Source organism: Natrix helvetica (genome assembly GCF_964273705.1).
Source record: "Natrix helvetica genome assembly, chromosome: 2".
Classification (NCBI taxonomy): domain Eukaryota; kingdom Metazoa; phylum Chordata; class Lepidosauria; order Squamata; family Natricidae; genus Natrix; species Natrix helvetica.
In genome coordinates, this window is record NC_138552.1 from 223,708,099 (window position 1) to 223,723,849 (window position 15,751).

At 39.6% G+C, this 15,751-nt stretch overlaps 1 protein-coding gene across 5 annotated transcripts in view; it reads right to left on the bottom strand.

Moving 5' to 3' along the window:
• The window catches only part of AKT3 (AKT serine/threonine kinase 3), a 177,926-nt gene that overhangs the window by 160,185 nt on the left and 1,990 nt on the right, over nucleotides 1-15,751 (bottom strand). For 4 of the 5 annotated variants that reach the window (XR_014174615.1, XR_014174616.1, XM_081944068.1 and 1 more), the window contains exons 2-3: nucleotides 3,646-3,785; nucleotides 2,054-2,203 (exon numbers count right to left, since the gene is read on the bottom strand). Coding sequence is in view for 3 of the 5 variants with exons in the window: in XM_081944068.1 (XP_081800194.1) it covers nucleotides 2,054-2,203; nucleotides 3,646-3,691 (196 nt within the window). In the remaining 2 variants the exon portion in view is untranslated. The remainder of the gene's footprint in view (nucleotides 1-2,053; nucleotides 2,204-3,645; nucleotides 3,786-15,751) is intronic. The other variant, XM_081944069.1, reaches the window with a different exon arrangement.

The window sequence follows — 15,751 nt, forward strand, 5'->3', positions numbered from 1 at the left end:
GGTCAGTTTCCATTCTAACCTTGTCTCAGCTACTTGGCAAGATGGTCTCCCGCATCAGCATAGTTCCGTGGGCCCGACTCAATCTACGGCTGCTCCAGTGGGCCTTGATTCCATACCAGATGAGAAGGATGAGCAACTCCCTGCAGACTCTTCGGCTTCCAACAGCAGTCCAAGTGTCTCTCCAGTGGTGGCTTTCCCCAGCTCTGCGTCAGGGCAACAGGTTCTGGGAACCAGACAGGGTGACGATGACGACAGATGCCAGCCTCTTCGGCTGGGGCACCCTGATTGAGGCCAGGATGGCACAGGGTCATTGGACTGCCTCACACCTCCGCCACATCAATTGGCTGGAACTGAAGGCAGCTCGCCTGGCCCTACAACACTTCAAGGTCTTTGTGCAGGGACATCATGTTCTGCTTTTGACGGACAATGTCACCCACCACATCAACCGTCAGGTGGGCACGCACTCCAGGGCCCTCTGGCTAGAGGTGCTGAAATTGGGCGTGTGGGCAGAGAAACACCTGTCTTCATTGGTGTCGGAGCACATTTCCGGGGAGTCCAACCATCAGGTGGACTGGCTGAGCCAAGCGACCCTCGACAACGACGAATGGCAGCTCCATCCACAGCTGTTCCGAAAGATATGCCTGAGGTTCGGCACCCCGCTGGTCGACTTGTTTGCCATGACACTCAACGCTCAGCTCCCGAGGTTCTTCTCCCGTTTCCAGAACCGGTTGGCGGAGGGGACGGATGCCCTCAGGAGCAGATGGCCTCGGGGCCTCCTTTATGCCTTCCCTCCCATTCCCCTTCTCCCGGGGACCATCAGGAAGGTAGTGTCAGAGAGGGCCGTCATTTTACTGGCCCCCTATTGGCCCAGGAAGCCATGGTTTGCAGACCTGATGCAACTCTCAGTTTCCCAACCATGGAGGATACCTCAGGAGGAGGTCGTCTTGTGCCAGGGGGTCCTGATCCACCTGGAGCCCCAGTGGCTCCACCTGACCGCCTGGCAGTTGAACGGCAGCTCCTGAAAGGAGCCCACCTGTCCGCCAAGGTCATAGAGACCTTGGAGGCCACTAGGCGGCCATCCACCACCAGGATCTATAATTCCACCTGGTCGGCCTTTGTCAGGTGATGCGTCCCGCTAGGTCTCGATCCAACCAGGGCCTCGGTGGCTAACATCCTAGACTTCCTGCAGAAGAGATTGGATGGCGGCTTGGCTCTAAACACCCTATCCTCAAGGGGGCGGCGAACCTCAGCCCCCCCCCCCCGGTTCACAGGTTCCTAACCTGGGACCTTCCCCTAGTACTCAGAGCTCTAACGGGTCCACCGTTTGAACCCATCCGGACCGTTCATCTGCGGCTGCTGACCCTAAAGGTGGCATTCCTGGTGGCCATCACGTCGGCCAGACGCATCTCGGAACTAGGTGCCCTGTCCTCCAGGGACGATCTTTAGGGTAGTCCTCCATCTTGACCCCACCTTTCTGCCAAAGTGAACACCCCCGTTCCACAGGGCGCAGGAAATCATTCTCCCTAATTTTTGCCCGGCCCCTTCCCACGAAAGGGAGCGTCTCTGGCACCGATTGGATGTCCGACGCGCATTGCGCATCTACCTCAGGAGAATGGAGGGGGTGCGTAGGTCAGAGGCCCTATTTATTTCCTTTCAACTGGGGTCTCTAGGGGCTAGGGTGTCCTCGGCTACCATAGGCAGGTGGCTACGTCAGGCCATAGTGGCGGCCTACGAGGTTTCAGGGCAGATTCCCCCGGCAGGCATCATGGCCCATTCAATTCGAAGTGCGGCTACCACGGCAGCATGGGCCACCAGAGCCCCATTTGAGGACATCTGTCGGGCAGCCATGTGGGCTTCCCCGACCCCTTTCATTCGCCACTACCGTTTGGACTCCTTTGCTTCCGCGGAGGCATCCTTCGGTTGTAGGGTCCTACAGAGGGTAGTGACAGACCCTCCCACGGGGCCTTAGTTTTCCCTCCCTGGGACTTAGCTTGGGTATGTCCCTCATGTGACCCCAACCTCAAGTCCACCGGAAAAAGAACGTTGGTCTTACCTGAATGTGTCTTTTCGGTGGATAAGAGGGAGGGGTCACTTTCCCGCCCTAGATAGTTAGAATAGGGCCGGGGGAGGGCCGGGAGGTTCCCGGGTCTTCTTGTGCTTCCTTTATACAGATGCAGTACCTTGCCTTCGTGGAAACTGGGAGCTAATGGGAAGGAAGGAGCATTTAACAATTTTCTCTCAGTCTATGGACCAATCAGGCTGTGTTAAAACCCTCATGTGACCCCTCCCTCTTATCCACCGAAAAGACACGTTCAGGTAAGACCAACGTTCTATATCAGTTTTACACATCTCCAATATTCCTGATCTTCCTAGTCTCTGATATTCCTAATGTTGTATTTATGTTGAAGAAACATTTTGTTTTTTTATATTTCTGGAATATGACTTCTTTACAGACTGTTATTCACCCTCTATTTGAAAAGCAATTTTTCTTTTCAAAATTGGATTTGGTCCACATATGTCATGGACAGAATTTCCAGTTCCTTAATAAATGATGTGAGAGTCTTAGAAACCTAGCAGTTATCAATTATTGAATATCTACTATGTCTTACAGAAAAGAACATATAGCCCCTTTCTTCAGGATTTGTAGTCTCCAAGCATTCATCAAAGCGAGAGTGATCATGTATTGAAAAACCCTTTGGGGATTTTTTTCCTCCATTTTTCTCTTTGAGAAGTGAATTTATCTAAACTCAGATCTAGCATTTTATTCATGCATTCCCATCTACAATTCCTAGTATAATTTTTCATAGAATCTTTCATTAGTCTTATCTGGGGCATAGATGAATTCCAGATTTAAACTTTTACTTTCTTTTCTTAATATCAAAATTAAAACTAATACTTTTTTATCTTTTCATTTCTCTAATGTCTTCTAAGAGGGTGATTTAAGATAAATTTGAATCTGGAAATTCTCCATGTATTTTATGTATTATATAATTATAATTATAACTATGGTATAATTATAATACTTGGTTTTGTCACTATTACTCAAATCATTTTAAAAGCTAGACAAAAAGCATCATTGGTTAACTATAAGAAATTGATTAATAGGAATTAACATAACTCTTTTGTTTTAACATAACTCTTCATACTATTTTGATACTATCAAGATACATGAATTATATAAAAAACATTAAACCTATAATATGCCACTCTAGCCTATAGTTTATTTGTTGAAGTCAAATGCCTAACCCACAGAAATTAATAATAGACAAGATATTTAATCAAGGGGTGAATAAAATAATCTTTATAATAATTATAAAATGTATATTATGGATTCTTCTACATTCTCTATAAACATTTTTTCCTATATTCTAGTTTATTTCAAATTTGAAATTGCTGGTTCATAATTTTTAGATCACTTATACTAGCAGCAGTCTACATACTGGTCTACACATTAATGGGCTTATCAAAAATGATGATTCCAAATAGTCAGTTGACTATTTATATTAACACATTATATAACATTAAAGAACCTAGGGTATAATATATAATACACTACCCTGTATGTAGTGAGAATATATACTCAATTATGAGAATAATTGATATTTAAATGTTTTCTATTATATATATATTTCAATTAATACTTACCTCTTTTTTGAACCCAGCCTTCTTTCACAATTGTAACATCGCTCATGATGGCTCTACTGAGCCTTCAGATTAAAGAATATTTTGCAGTATTACTTTTAGAGTTCCTTTATTCTTCTGACTTTCCAATATTTTAAAGCAGCCTGAAAGTGTAAATAAACAAAAATTAACTCTTCTGATCTCCCAGTGCTTAATACTCAACCTATTTATTTATCACACTTATACAGCTGCTCATCTCACTAAAAATGATTCTAGACAGCATACAGCAATTGAATAAAATCACAGCTATATAAAGCCATCATAAAAATATTTTTAAAGATTTAAAAAGAAAATACTATAAAAACTTTAAATTATGCAAACCACACAGAATGAACAAAATATCAATCATGGTGAAGTTGTCTAAAAAAGTTTTCAGCTCGCTGAGACCCCCCCAAGCTTGATAATATAACAAAGTCTTATGAAACTTCCAAAATAGCAGACATGGAGTTAACATGACTTCAGGAGCTTGAGAAGAACGTTCCTTAAGGCAAATGTCATACAACTAAGGCCTGCCTCCTGGTACCCATCAAATGTAACACCCTAGAAGATAGTATTGGTAGTATGTCTTCTCAGATTGAATGGGATTGGCTGATGTAATCACCTAAAGGAGAAGTTCCCAACCATCAGGCATGTGCAGAACCTGGTCATGCAAATGGGTGCCGCTTGCACTTGCACTTGCACTTGAAGCTCCCTCAAGCAAGCAGTGGCCAGTTGTGCTTGCAGCAAAACTCCCTTTCCCGCTTCTCACACAAATGGAGCTGTGCACACTCATACGCACCTGCCTTCCACTCACAGGGAACTATCCCTCCTCCCCCATGCCGGGGTGGTTATGCCAGAAATGTTGGGGATCGCTGATCTAAAGGCAGTTCCTCAGATATCAGGTCCTATTTCATGAAGGACTTTAAAAGTTAAAACCAGCATCTTGAATTGGACCCAAAAGCAGATTGGCAGTCAATGCAGCTTGTGGAGCAGAGATTTCTAGAAGTAAATATAAACTGCCTGAGACACTGCATTCTGCAGCAGTTGAAGATTCCAGATATTCTTCAAGGGTACTCTCATGTACATTACATTACAGTAGACCAATATGGAGGGCATAAATGACTGTGAGCAGGGCTGCCTGATCCAGGAAAGAAGGCAATTGGTGCACAACACGAAGATGTGCAAAGGCCCTCCCAATGTGGCAATTTCCCCAAAAAATAATATGTAGAATAGTTTATTAAAATATGAAACGGTGTAGAAGAGCAAGCAGAGCTACGGAGCAGGTTAATTATATGATGAGCCACAGTCTTTATGTTGCCACAAAAGGTCCAAGCCCAACCTCTCTTGAATTCCATTAACCCTTAACTGGGCACCAATTTAGTAGTTGGCTAGAGTCTTGAGTATAAGTTTGAGCAATAAATCTTTTGAACTGCAGCTTAAGGCATCCTAATCCTTTGCGCCTGGCAAATTCATAGATACCACTTAACACAAAGCAATAACAACAATAATAACCAAATTTTTTTTATCTAGCATCAGGATAGCATGGTGTGAATAAAATTTGCCTGGCCAAAATTAAAATCATTAGTTTTGTCACCCATTCCATCAATAAACTATGGTTCCTAATACATATACTTTTAACAAGTTGTCTCTATCAATATTTCAACATCGCTGTGATGGATATTGGTGAGCATTTGTTTAGTGACTGTTTGAAGGTGCTGAAAAAAGTGACTTACAAACAGCCATCACAAAATAAGTGTAGTTCACGTCTACAACAACTGCAACATCCCATAATCATGTGTTCAAAGTTCAGACACTTGGCAATGCATATATTTACAATGATTCACAGGGTCACATGATCACCATTTGCAATCTTCCCAGGGGGCATCTGGCAAACATTGAATGGGGAAAACCAGATTAATTTAAAACTTCATGACTGCTTAATGACCAAAGTGATTTGCTTAACAGATGAAACAACAACAGTCATAAAATTGGAGACAACTCATTTAACAGCCAAACTGGTTACCAATAGAAGTCCCAGTCCCAATTGTGGTTATAAGTTGAGGACTATTATATGTTACTTTAAATTTCCCTTTAAGAAAAAAAAACATCCAGCAAGAATGGTTTTAGATATGGGAGTTCTGCAAACCTCTTTTTAAAATCCCAACCTCCTACAAAACTGCCTGAAACCACACCATTGAAATTATCTTATTTTTGCACTAAATTTCAACAGGAGAATTTGTACTATTTTTTAAAGATCTCGGATGAGAAATAGGGAACAATTTATTTTCCTGAGACCAGCACACTTCCAGCCAAAAAAAGGACCAAAAAATGATTTGCTCTTACAGTGATCACTTGGTCACTAGAAATCTTGCTGGGAACTTGTCAAGATTGTCAAGAAGTTACCTAACTCTTCAAAACTTGCTTGTCACTCAGTTAACTGAAGAAATTAAACTCTCCATTCAGAAATGCAAGAGATTATTTCTTCATCAGTCTGACTAATATAAAAACCTCTTATGATGCCCAACAAGTAGTGCTAAATCATGTTATTTGGATGTGTTTTATTCCAATCTGGATGAGTTTTATTCCAAAGACATCAGCTATGAAATGATTCCCCAAAATCTGTACATTATTGATCAGTAAAATCATTTGGAAACAATCTTTTCTTATTCCCCAAAACAACAAACATGCAATGCTGATCTATGTCCTCACTTACATCATAAAATAAGCCAAAGAAACACAATATAGATAGCCCTCAATTTATGACAAGTTGCTTAGTGACCATTCAAAGTTACAGTAGACAAAAAGAGATTCATAATTTGGTTTTGAAGTTTCAACACTGCACCACTCTGTGAATATGTGATCACATTTTGGATGCCCAGCAACCAGTCTGCATTTACAGCTTTTTGCAGCACCCTGTGATCATGTGATCCCAATTTACTAGCATTTTGCCAGAAACCAGCATTTAATTCTACTCTCCAAAAAACCAGGCCATAGTGAATAATGGGTCAATTAACAGCTGAAACATTTGCTTGACTACTGCATTTGTTTAACAATTGCTGCAAAAGAAGTCGTAAAATTGGGGCCTGTCATATGATGACCCATTTTGCAACCGCCACAACTTATAACCATAATTCTCAGTCTTAATTACATTCATAAATCGAGGACTACCTGTATTTATATCAATCCACTGCATTATACACTTGGATGCTATACTTGGAAGCTATACAACCTAATGGACTCAATTTAATATAAAAATGTTACAAGTTTAATACAAGAATTTGATTTTAAAAACTTAAATGAAAGATAGATCAGTCTTGATTGACATTTGGTAATAGGTACTGAATATCTCATTAGACAATTAGTTCCACTCTTAGGAAGCATGAGTATCTACAGGGGAAGGGGGATAGAAAAATATGAAATAGGTATCAGAACACTACAGCATAAACCATTTCTGATGTTCTGGATTCTGACAATGCAATGTAGATTCAAAAGGCCAGGGGTCACACTATATATTCCATCATTGTTTTCTCATCACAGTTTTCTCCATACATTAATGTTACAAAATTCTGGTGATCATTTAACAATAGAAATTGTAATATCACTTAGGCTTATATACTACCCCATAATGCTTTACAGAATCTTCTCGGCAGTTTACAATGTCAGCATATTGCTCTCAACAAGCTGGGTCCTCATTTTACCAACCTCAGAAAACTGAGTAAACCTTGAGGCCCAACAGAATCAAACTCCAGGTTATAGACAGAGTTTGCCTGCAATATTGTATTCCAACCAATGCACCATCAAGGTTCCTCCTAATTAAATCCATCTCCTAATTAAACTATGCATTCTCATCCCAAATGCATAATATGAATACTGTATATTAAGAAAACAAACTAGAAAACAAGTTATTTTGGAGATTGCAATTAATGATAAAATATTCCAAATATATTTTGAAGTTCAGAACTGAATTAAAGGCAAAACAGTTATTTTTATCATATTAAAAAGTCCTTCAAAAACAATTTAAAATTATCTCATTTTGGACAACATATACCGGTAGAATTAAAAACAGAAACAATAACACAATTTCTAAAATCAATTATAAAAACCTTACAATAACACTTATCTGGGTCAAAAAACTATTTTATCTTGAAGCACTGGGACAGTAACAATTAGAAAATGGGCATTGCTTAAACCCATCCAAAACCCTATGGGAACATCAGGGCCTTTTTACGCTTTACAAAAGGTCAACGGGGTCAGAGCCATTTTCATAGGGAAGGGATAATTCTTACTTCTCACAAAATGATACCATTTAATAGAAAAGCCTTGGAGCATGCCAACTTTTATCAGTGAGTTGGGCAGAGACAACTGAAGACAGAAGTTTCTGTAAGTAATCTAATCCTGTGCCATGTAGGATTTTATAGATTATAACCAGCTGTGAAATTTTCCTAGAAGCCTACTAGGAGCCAGTGCAATCTGCAAAACAGAGATGTTAATCCACAAATCACAAAACAGTCCAAATTGCTGTCACCCCTATATTCTGGACCATTGTTATTGCTAAATACTTTTCAAGGGCAATTCCATAATCTGCTTCCTCCAAGGCTCTCTCATTCACAATCCTGTGTTATCTCTGACCCTTCTTATCCAGGAAGAATTGGGTCATCTTGACTAGTGTCACTGGCCACCTCTCTGCAGATGCAATAAGAGTGGAAAAATCAAAATCAAATACAAGCTAAGGATAACCCGGGTTCAATATTTGCCACTCTCATTCAGAAAAAGATTGTTGCACCCAGCAACAGCCCCCATCAAAAATTCCCTAACAAAAAAATCCCAATTCAATTTACTGTTGTCAAGTTTTTGCAGGAAAACCCCAGCTAAATACCAAGGTCCAAAGTGGTAGATGAATTTAATAAGATGGCCACTGCTTCATATGGTCAGTTCAGTGGTAGTTACAGGATGAAAGTAGTTCCTCGCTCAAGACCACCATCCTCCTGCTACATTTGTAATCTGATTCCAAATCCAATTACTAGCAACTATCCAGCAGTCCAATGTAGACCTTCTCCACCTGCTCTATTGCTTGTAAGTTCAAGAGGATACCATCTGAACCAAAAAGAAAAAGTTAATACAGTAGTCCTCAACCTATGACCATAATGGGGCTTGCCCGTTATGGGTACAAGTGGTGACAACCATTAAGTGAGATAGCCTTGTTTAAAGACCCCTACCCCATTAGGTCACTAAGCAAGCATGGGATACCTCATGGATCGGGAGGCCCTGGGAGGCAGCTGGATCCATAAGGAGGCAGATAAGCAGTTCAACCTTTGCCAAAACAGCTTAGCAGGGGGGAAGAAACCTCCTAGATTAGGACCTAGCACCATATTCCAATGCTGGAGAAATAAGTCTCTGTGCTTGGCTGATGAAGCCACTTTTGTGGACTGAGCCTATGTCTCCATCAGCTAGCCGTTGGGAGACTGCAAACCTCTCCTGGCTTTTGCTAGGCTTTGGGGAAGCAAGCCACCTGCATGCAAAGGCAGTAGTTTCAGGATAAGCTTCCCAAAACCTTTCCTTTGCTAAACTCCCCCTCTCCCTCAGAAATCCATTTCTCTCCAATAAATAAATAAAAAAGCTGGGAGAAACAGACCCGGGGGTGGGGGGGGGGAGAATTAGGAGCTGACACTAAACTCTTCAGCTCTTCCCTCCAATCTTTATCTCTTTTAACAACATAATTTGCTGAATTTACTGCCAGAATGCCAAAGTTTAGGGGTGACCAAAATTAAAATGAAATACACAACATGAATATAAAATCTTATTTCCACACTGCTTTAGAATTTATCTTTCTAATTTATTTCAAAAGTACATGCTCACAAAGTTCATTGGTAATGAACAGCACACTAACCAGACATTGCAAGTCATAAAAGCTATAGGTCTCGGGAAGTTAATATTATTACTGAAGCAAGAAAGAAATCTAATAGGAAGGTATTGAACAGGTGAGTCACGTAACTACAGGTAGTCCTCACTTAACAACCATAGATGGGCAGCAACTTGTTTGCTAACCAATAGTTAAGTGATGCATCACATGACTTGCTGCACTTATTGTTAGATCGGTTAAAGGAAGACACAAAAGGCTAGCGATACCAGCTCTTTATTGAAGTACATGCAAACATCCACTGGGGAGATGGTCGGGCAGCTCCGGCAACAGAGGACCTGAGTCGAAGGTGGGATTGGAAGGCAATTAGGCGAACAAAAAGCGAAGTCTTCCAGACAAAAAGAGCTTATGGTATGGCAGCATCCGCCCGGAACACAGGAGAGGCACAGCAGAGCCATCGCGGATTCCCAGTGAGAATCGATTGACCCAGAGAGAACGGGATGGCCACCTACGCTCAACCACCTCCTTTCAAACCAGCCACCAACGACTGGGAAGCCTACTTGTTGCGATTTGAAGTCTTCCTAGAGGCGAACGATTTTGGTGGCGTTCCGGAAGTTTGGAAGAAAAATCTATTCCTAGGGTATTGCGGGCCCGCAGTCTTGGAGACAGCCAAGAACCTCTCAGAGCCAGTACCCCTGCACGCAGTCTCATGTTCCGCACTGCAACAAACGCTGAGGACACACTACATGCCAAAGCCGTCGAAGTACGTTTGCCGATACCAATTCAATACACAAAACCAGAGGGAAGGCGAATCGATAAACGAGTACATGGCTGCACTCCAGAAAGCCGCAGCCCACTGCGAGTTCCACAAACTGGACAATCTCCTCCTAGATCGGATAATATTGGGAGTTCGAGATCGGAGTCTACAGACACAACTCCTGGCCAGATCCAACCTCTCCCTACAAATCGCGCTTGACGAAGTGAGGGCGGCAGAATCGGCAAACAAGTCCGTTGAAACCCTCCAGTGCCACTATTCAGAGATGGAAGCACCCAAGAACGCCCGATTCCACCGCAAAACCACGGAACCCGAGATCTCTGAAAGCAAGGAGGAAGACAGCCATCGCATGCGCAGTAGCCAATCAACGCCGGTGTGAAAATTCAAGCTGCAAAATCTGCCCTGCGCCAGCTGCGGAGGGGATCACATCAGATCGTCCTGCCGTTTCCGAGATGCAACATGCCAGCAGTGCGAACAGAAGGGGCACATCGCCAGGGTATGCCGCAGCGAATTCCCCACAGCCTCCAGTCGCCCTGAGAGGACGGAGAAGGGACTGGGCCAAAGGCAGCGTACCAACCAGAGGTACCCCAGGAGGGCGGAGGCAGACAATAGGATCGCCAACCTCATGTCGACCAGCCGAGCCCACCCAGATCGCACCAAAAAGCCGAAAATCACCATTCCGGTGAGGCACATCTGAACAAGTCGACCCAAGAATTTAAAGGTCACCGTATTTATCGAGGACACCCCCTGTGAGATGGAGAGCGACACCAGGTCGTCCTTAACGATAATCTCATGGGCGGTACTGAAACAAATGTTTCCGTCTATCCAAAAGAAGGACTTCCGAAGCCCAGATGCCCGCCTTCGCGACTATCAGGGCAACCTGGTTCCCCTCGTGGGCCAAGGCACGTTCAAAGTGCGCTACAAGACGATCAGCAAGAACCTACATGCAATCGTGGTCAGGGACGACCCGCAAAGCCTTTTTGGACTGGACTGGTTTCAGGCTTTGGGGATGGTCCTGGCCGAAGTCAATGCCGTGGACGAGCAGCAGACCAGAGAAGGGACAGCCATCGCCGCCACTGGGAGCTGTCCAGCCTCTCAGCCAATCAGGTGCTCCTCTGTTCCCGCCAGCAACAGAGGACCTGAGTGAAGACTTCTATTGTTAGCAGCAATAGAGGGGGAAGTATCTAACACTTATAAAATTAGCATATCACTTGGAGTCATTGATTTTGCTTGTCAGAAGTTGGCTATTAAATTTGCAAATGATGACTATGTGACCACAGGACACTATTACTATTGTAAATGCATGTAAATGTTGGTTGCATAGTGAAATTCCCCATTACATCTATTTGTTTTCTTCAGACCTAAGTCTGGAAAACAATGGTGCGGAAAGAATTCTAAACCTAAACATCTTCAAGGATAAATACAGTCACAAGACATGTGCTACATTCTCTCGATATTTCCTTTGCAATATTACAAAGGCAATAAGAAAAGACCAAGAGACGGTTGAAAACAAATCAGTATCTGTCATTCATATATTTGTTTTAAACCAAGCAGCAATTTAGAAAGTCTACCATGATGCAGAAAAACAATCAGTGGATGGAGCCTGCCTTCTATTGCCCAGAATAAAAACATTACTCTAAGCAGCAGCTTATACATTCTGCTCTGACACATAGAAATTATTGAGATCCTCCATGGAAATGCCAAAAGTATACTTGATATACTTACCTATTGCCCCAGTGAAGCATTTCTCATTGACTGTTATCAAATACAAATGAAGCACATTGAGGCTTTTCTCTCTTACAAGCATTTATTATATTTTATCATTCATTTGTATCTTAGTTTTATTATTTTTACAAATAATTCAAGATGGCAAATATATCCAACACCTTTCTTCTATTTTCTCCACAAATGAGAGTGGCCCAAAGTCACCCAGCTGGCTTTCAGTGGGACTTGAACTCATGGTATCCTAGTTTCTAGCCTGGTACCTTAACCACTAGAGCAATCTGGTTTAATTATAAAAATAATTCTGGTTATTCTTTGATTAACCTGATAATCAAATAATCACAAATGTCACATTTTCTGTTTTAGAAGAAAACTGCCTTATAATAATTTCCATAATCCAAAACAATATTCTGTTATTTCCTTTAATTCTAGTTATGTCTGATAAACAAAAGAACTGATACTACAGCAATGAAGAAACATAATGTAATTCTGGAGTCCAACTGAGCAGAGATGAAAAATCAAAACAAAATACTAAGCAATCTGAAAAAAAAACTATAAAAAAAGATTTTGAGATCACTGAGCATCTCAGAGATATCTAAGGGAATTACATGTAATCTCTACAATAGGCACTCACCCAATAAAGTGCATTCAAAACGCACATAAAGATTGAGTTCTAATTCTTTTATTATCAGTCTAAGATTCATATTCATAGGAGAACGTTTTCTATTTTTTGTGTGCCTTCTCTTTTTCTCTATAGCATTCTGCATCAATGCCTGTGAAAGGAGCAGGAAACTCTTGCAAATAAAGTTTGTAAACAACATGATTGCAAACAATATGATTTTACGAAATATATATTAGACGTAATGGACATAATACTTCCTACATGAAACAGCAATTATTTCATCTACTCAGCATCTCTTTCTACATCAGTAATTATGCCCTAAATTGATATAATGTGCATCTCTATAACAGTTTATGCTCAGGGCAGAAAACATGTTTTCCATTATAACCATGAGATAAAACCATTTATCCTTCCTCTTTATAAAGCCTCCAATTTAAAAATAGAATTATGAAATCAAAAATGTTGATAATATAGCTGGGGCTGTTAACTTCAAGATGATATTTTAATATTTATATACTAAAGGCCTGAATCAGTATCTTTAGAAGTCAACGGAAACATAACAAAACATGACAAAACGAAACTAGTTCCTAAAGTATCTATTTCTTTCAGAATCAGGGCACCAAGAAATCCTATACAAGTTGTAACACATAATTTACAAGCTGTTTATTCACATTTTTACTGCTATATGTAAGCATCAATATCAAAAGTGACATTATCACCTTATATGTGATCTGCTTTAGTTGGAACACTTTCTTAAATCTGTCAGGCAAATTTCTAAGAAACCCAATTTTATTGAAACATTGCACAACAAAAATTAGGATGTTGTTGATACTTTTTTTATCACAATACGATTCATAAACAAGCTATGTTCAGATGTAGTGTAAGAGGTTTTTATAAGCATGTAACTGATTTTTATGATATGTACATGGTCTTCAGATCACAGAAAAGATTTCTCCACAATTTCTTAAATTAATAAAATCAGCCCAAGCAAATTAACATGTATTGTTTTTTGTACTAGTTTAGTACTGTTTTGGAGAAGCATGCGAGAAAAAAGCAATTTCTGAAATCCTGTTTTAAAATGCTTAGTAGAAAATATACTTTTAAAAAGAATAGTTCATTCTTATTCAAAATAGAAATTAAACCATTTAAGAATTTGCTCAATTAGTCATTATTCATATATATTCAATCTTTCCCCAGATTTTCACTCATACTGTGGCAATGGACAAAATGTACACAATATTCAATATTTTGTAATAGGGTGATTTAAAGTATTTCCCAACTTTCAAGCACATTAGTATACTATAGCAGAAAACTATAGTGCTTGAAAGCAACTATAATGCTTTCAAGCACTATAGTTTTCTGTTGTTTATAGATCATAATAACACTTAGTAGTAAGCTTTAACAAATTCTACAGAAATAGCTTCCAGCATAACTTTTGGATAAAACAGCTTTATTTTCATAAATAAGTTATAGAGATGATTTTAGGGTCTCCATTTAAAGAAAAAATAAACCAAACTTTAATTCTTTATTTTTAACTATGCCACTTAATTCTAAATCCTACTGCACTGCAGACTAAAAAAGAAATCTTGTTCTTAAAAGCCTTCAGTCCAAATTTAATCAGACTTTGAAAAAATAATTATCTTTGAAAAAGTCTGGCTCAAATTGAACACCTAATATAATTATTTGTATGTGTCAATGTAGTATAGTGCAACAGTATGAAAGCAGTTTGTCCCAGCTTTCTAATTGGACTTTTTCAATATACTAGTCTTTGCTAGATCCTGAGATTTCCCAATAGAGTTGTGTCCTACTACCAACCTAGTTTGACCCTACTCAGCTTTTCAAGATCAACCAAGAGCTGTTAGGTGCTGCCATCTACTGTAAGCTTAATCAGACTTTTCTGTAGTAAATTCCATTTATTTCACTAGGACATGAATATAAGTAAACAAAAGTAGACAATAGGCTAAATTGGGAGTGAATTGAGTTGGGAGCAATAGTCACTGCCCCAACTGCCATTATAGCTTTAAATTTATATATCTACAGTATATCTACTCATTTTATAGTTAGACCATTTTACGAAGTTTGTTATATGATATTTTGATCACAATTTATAGTACAAACTGACCTGAATTGTCAAACCATTTTCAAAAATTTAGACTGCCATTTGCATAATTACTACTTTCAGGTAGAAAAAATGAGTGAAGCCAAATATGCATATGTAAACATCTATTCATACAATGAGGTTTCTCTTTTTCCAAGCTTCTCAAAGTTTATTCAGGGTTCCTCCTCAATATATCATACAGTAGTAGGTTTTCAGAATGTGCAGTGGGCTACAAGGACAAATTGTCTCTCCCCTTTGTATTTATACATCCAGTTCCTTCAATGGAAACACAAGGATTCTATCCAAAATAACATGTTAAGACATTAATCACATGTATTTTTAGATGGAAATAAATCTCTTTGAACTCAGAAGAACTTATATCTTACCTCCTACTCCCAATGAGCTGTTAATATGAAAAGATAAAATAGTATGTTTAAGTGGTATTCTTTAAATTAAAAATAGATAAAACAATATATTAGATTCCAATTCAAAGCATGTCTTATTTGCAATCTAGGAAAATCAGTGATAATCCATGAAAAATCAAATTTTATTTGAAATGCACCATAAATACTGTATAATAACAACTTCTAGAATAATTTCTACAAAGTTAAATAATATAAAACAAACATTCAAAATAACTGCAAAACAAGGGAAAGATCTTTGTGAAAACAAATCTAAAACAAATTCATTAACCAAATATAGAAAAGAAGAATTTCTGATATTGCTATAAATTATGCACATTCCTTTTCTGAACAAACATGTTTATCTTGTCCAGTTAACAAATACAAATAAGCGATCAATGCAATGAAAGATACTGGGATCAATTTAAAGCCCTCCAACTGAGAGTAAATAGAAATATAATGAGAATTTCAGTTAGGATTTTTAGAGGAAAATTGATTCATCCAAGAGGATAAACTTTCTACAAGCAAAGAAAGGAGGCAAAGACATAAGAAATGCATCTGGAAAATATTTACTAAAAATGTAAAGCTGAAATTGTAGCTCCTTTTATGTAATATA